The following is a 4,512-nucleotide window of genomic DNA, read 5'->3' as shown; positions in this document are numbered from 1 at the left end:
ACGCATTTCGGTCATGATATTGACGTATTTTAATCTACAATGACCGTTCTTGGCGTAGCCATTATACCCTTGTTCCAAACGGGTCATTGTAATAAACTCGAAATTACACCCCCCAGCCCTGTTATTTTCTCGTAATCAGCTAGAATTCTCGCGTGGCTGTTATTGCCATGCTAGACTAGACGTGAATTACACCCTTGGCAAGGCTACTGGTAGATCTACTTTAAGTGTATGTCCTCAAAGGCTCCGAGTTCTCTTTGTGACACTGTCGCGATGAGGCGAACTTCTTTCTTGGTAGCAGTTTGTATGCTGTTTTCATTATCAGCAGTACTCGCCGATGAAGAAGACATTGATGTCTACGAAAAGATACTTGAGGATTTCGATGTTGATACAATAATTAACAATGATAGGCTTTTGGATTCGTATCTAAAATGTTTCTTCAACACTGGTCCTTGTTCGGATATCGCTGAAATGGTCAAAGGTATGTAATGTTTATTGTTGGAAAATAATCGAATTAAAATAATGTATTAGAAGCTGTTATTATTTCGAATATTTAATCGAATAATAGATTAACGGGATAATTTAGAAGGCTTCACATCACTGAATTGAGCGAATTTCACCCGGTAAATATTCAAGCTATAGCATCGCGACGTATAAGATGGGCTTAGTAAAGAGGGATCCTTAAATTTTTGATGAACACTGAACCGACGGGTAAACATCCGAGGGGTAGACCGAAACGTTGATGGGTGGATTGCGTTAAAATTGATTTAGTAGAACTGGGTTTGGAGGGGCATCACTGGAAGGATGTATGTTGAGAGAGAGCAATTGGTGGTATTAGCATCCAATCTTTTGGTTTGCTAAGCTTTTATTATTATTTCAGTTTTTTATCACTTTTTCATTTGTTGTGTTTGATTAATTTCTTGTTTAATTTATACACTTAAACTTGTAGTTCTTTTTAAATTTTTATTGATTTAATTACTAAAAATAGTTTATGGTTTATGTAGTAGTAGTATATTTTTCAGTCCCTTCCCTTTACAGAAAAATATAAACTTTACCTCATCAAATAAGTACAGAAATAACTTAAAGTTTTATTCCATATTCTTCTCTTAAGCTTCAAATATATAAAGCGAGAATTCTAGGTACTAATGAAGTTTGAATCTCAAGATTTATTGAATTTCGGACCCTCTTAAACTAAAAAAAAAAAATAAAAACACCTGGGAAAAAAAATTACAAAAAAATTTGGACGGAAGAAAAAATATCAACGTATCCTACAAAACCACATTGCAATAGTTACCTAGTTTAAAAATCTGATTGTTTTATTTTTTTTTTGTACTTTCTAGGCTGAAGCCACATTGTTACGTTTAGATTTAAGTCTGGCTGTGATATATGATTATTCTTTAATATCAGCCGTGGAACGGAACTGGGCATGAAAAGACCCTCTTGAGGCACACCCAGCCTCAGTGAAGTGGGTACTCTTAGTCTGGCAGTTTAGTGTGTCCGTGACCAAATCATCCGCTTGTTTAAGCTTTAGTACTTATGGAACATTCACTATAAACTTAGAAATGTTATTATTTAATTTAAATCTTTCTTTTATTTTTGTATAAGACGAATTATTTTTTATCTTATTGTATAATACAAATTATTTTTATTTTATTGTATAATACGAATTTTTATTTTATTTTATGGTTTAATACGAATTTTTATTTTATTTTATGGTATAATACGAATTATTTTTTTATTTTATTGTTTAATACGAATTATTTTTTTTTATTTTGTGATATAATACCACATATATTCAAGTTATTTAAACTATACGCTTATTTTTTATTTAGCAGGCTCTAAACCCAATAGACCTAAGCGCTCTTAACAAATTTATTGTGGCGTACTAGTTGCGGTTGAAGGGGACTCACTTAATTGATGGCTAGTATCATTAAACTAGAACGAAATTAAATCAACCCGCTGGTAATAACTTCAAATATAGGCAATGTAGTGGTCGTAAATTAATATCCTTGTAATAGGATTTTGTATTTTAACAGCTACACTTAATGTTGGATCATTTTCTTATCCGTTATCTTTTTGACTTTCTGAACCTATTGAATTATTTCATTATTTTTTATGATGGATCTTCTTAATGAGTTCAGTTTCGTGTTCAGCTGCTGAAAAATTGAATTTTTATTAATGTCTGATCTCTATTTGTTTTAACCCGCCTCTTAAAGAAATAGCAGGAAAGAATTAGCAATTTTTTTTTTTACTAGTAATAATGGTCAATGAGACATTAAATGGGATACCACTCATCTGCTACGTATTGAGAATACTTTGGTAAAAAATAATTCAGGTAGGGTCCGTGTTATTAAGCTCTAGGTTTAAATAAATAATACAATTTTTCACGAGACCGATTTTAATAATAAATGAACAGTACTATTACATGTAATTTCACTACTATTACATGTATGAGTAGTGAAGCTACTGTCATGTTAACTATCACATATATACGAACAAGTTGCCAGTGAACTCTCACATGATCTCTACCTTATTAGCTATAACAGCAAGCAATGATAGGGGGTTAACCTTATTCTCAAAAACTGTTTGGTTTAAAATTGACTCCAATAAAAATGTTTAAACCAATCAAAGTAATGGTGTTTGCATGAGACAGGAAACGGGCAGGTCAACTACACGACACACCACAAAACTAAAATGCAATTCGTATCTTACAGTTCAGCGCACAGAAAAAAAAAATAAAGTAGAGTAGAGTATATTTTTTTTAATAAACTTAATCATTTGCCCATATTCTCAATACCATCCTTAGATTTCTGCAAGCTCATCCCATCTGTGAGAAACATTGTTTATAGCATCTCTGAGTGTTTTATTTGTTGATTTTGAAATAAATATACAGCTATTAATTTAATACATAGATTTCTCCCTAAAATGGGTATTATAAATATTAGAATTTACATAAGTACACGTTACTAATGACACATTGATTGTTCACTAAAATCTAAAATAATTCATTCATTAAGAATCGTTACTTATTATGAATATGATTCCTTCATACAAGTTTGTCGTTTTTTATTATTAATTATATGATTATTGATAGAAATAAATGTGGAATGTTGATATTTTTTTCATGAATTAAATTTATTTTTGGTTCAATATCAATTTTTTTTTTTATATCTCAATCCAAGAACATTGTACTAGAAAAATATAAATCTTAACAGATATACTTTAGTACATAATATTCTATAATTATTTCAAGCCTTAAATACCCGAAGTGTTTTATTATTGTTGCAAAAGTACTTTTGGTTTTTGAAATTAAACAAAGTATTCATGTCCAACGAACATGGTATTAGACGACAACTGAATTGTCAAATTCATATTGATTTTTTAATTCATTGAATTAGAAATTTCTTTATATTTTGATATATTTTTTTTCAAAATTAAAGTGTTTGTACAGAGGTTGTCACAACAATAAGTCATACTTATTGAATTTGAACTCATCTTTAATCCGATTTCTTCACCTCCATGTTATAGGCAAGATACCCGAGGTGTTTTCGACCGTCTGTGGCCTGTGTACAGAGAAGCAGAAGGGACTCTTCAAACACAGTTTGGACATCTTCATCCCTAAGCGGCCTGACGATTGGAAGCACATCCTCGAAATCTACGATCCTGATGGCTCCTACTGGCCAAAGATCAAGGAGTTCCTCGAAACTTATTGATTTTCTTCCAAAACATCCTTATGATATACTTTACTAATAAAGCCACTTAATATTTTAGTTTTATTATTTTTCGCATCTTTTCATCTAATTATCCTAACTACTGGTCTTGAATAAAGGGTAGGGGTATGAGAGTTATACAGAAGTATATTTATTTCCCATATAATATTCATGAACTTTATAACAGTATTATATGTCCATGCGGATGATTTGATATAAACAATTTTTAAAATTTAGTAATTTTATAATAATGTTTGTTCTAATTATAAACAAAATAATATTATTTGTACTATTTTGTTTACAATCATGAATAGATACAGGTATTTTAAAGATTAAAGAACTTCTAGATTATAAATATATTTATGAATGTATTACTTATTTTTCTTTATGAAATGAACTATCAACTGTTTTTTTTTTTTAATTTTACATTTTTTTATTGGCGCTCTGAAGGAGATAGGTTCCCTTAGTTTTAATACTTATAGAATATTCCAGATTACATATTCACTTAAGTGTAATACATATATTAGGTATTAATTACTTTTGCTATTACTTATTTTTAAGCTTTGCAATCTTACCTCCTGTAAATATAATTCATTCCTCCACTTCATAGCGAAAACAACCTCTTAACAACGTGATGAGTCATCTTATTTATTTAAATCATTTGAGCTCATTGACCATTGTGATAATATTTGTTTTGTACATACGGTTTTCAAAGATAAAAACAAATTTAAATTTCCTATTAAGAAATAAAAACAGTAATTCCTGTACCTTTTTTATTTTTTTCTAAAATTTCTGTTATATTCTT

The 4,512-nt window shown here is 29.8% G+C and overlaps 1 protein-coding gene across 1 annotated transcript; it reads left to right on the top strand.

The window, feature by feature from the left end:
• The first annotated feature begins 238 nt into the window (after window positions 1-238).
• Window positions 239-3,773, top strand: LOC106688752 (putative odorant-binding protein A10). The gene is made up of 2 exons (XM_014433350.3): window positions 239-478; window positions 3,526-3,773. Exons 1-2 carry the CDS (start codon window positions 271-273, stop codon window positions 3,708-3,710), a joined length of 393 nt encoding a protein of 130 aa, XP_014288836.2. The 5' UTR covers window positions 239-270; the 3' UTR covers window positions 3,711-3,773.
• Window positions 3,774-4,512: the final 739 nt, after the last annotated feature.

The sequence above is a fragment of the Halyomorpha halys genome, unplaced genomic scaffold, assembly GCF_000696795.3.
Source record: "Halyomorpha halys isolate HHAL.00 unplaced genomic scaffold, Hhal_1.1 Scaffold1195.1, whole genome shotgun sequence".
In the NCBI taxonomy this organism is placed as follows: Eukaryota; Metazoa; Arthropoda; class Insecta; order Hemiptera; family Pentatomidae; genus Halyomorpha; species Halyomorpha halys.
Note: the sequence above shows the minus strand (reverse complement) of the source record. Positions and strands in the feature narration are given on the sequence as shown.

Excerpts from the sequence above, each read along its gene's own strand:
- LOC106688752 (XM_014433350.3), top strand. The coding sequence starts at position 271 with ATGAGGCGAACTTCTTTCTTGGTAGCAGTTTGTATGCTGTTTTCATTA. Across the intron at positions 479-3,525 it reads TATCGCTGAAATGGTCAAAG|GCAAGATACCCGAGGTGTTT; the intron begins GTATGTAATGTT and ends TCCATGTTATAG.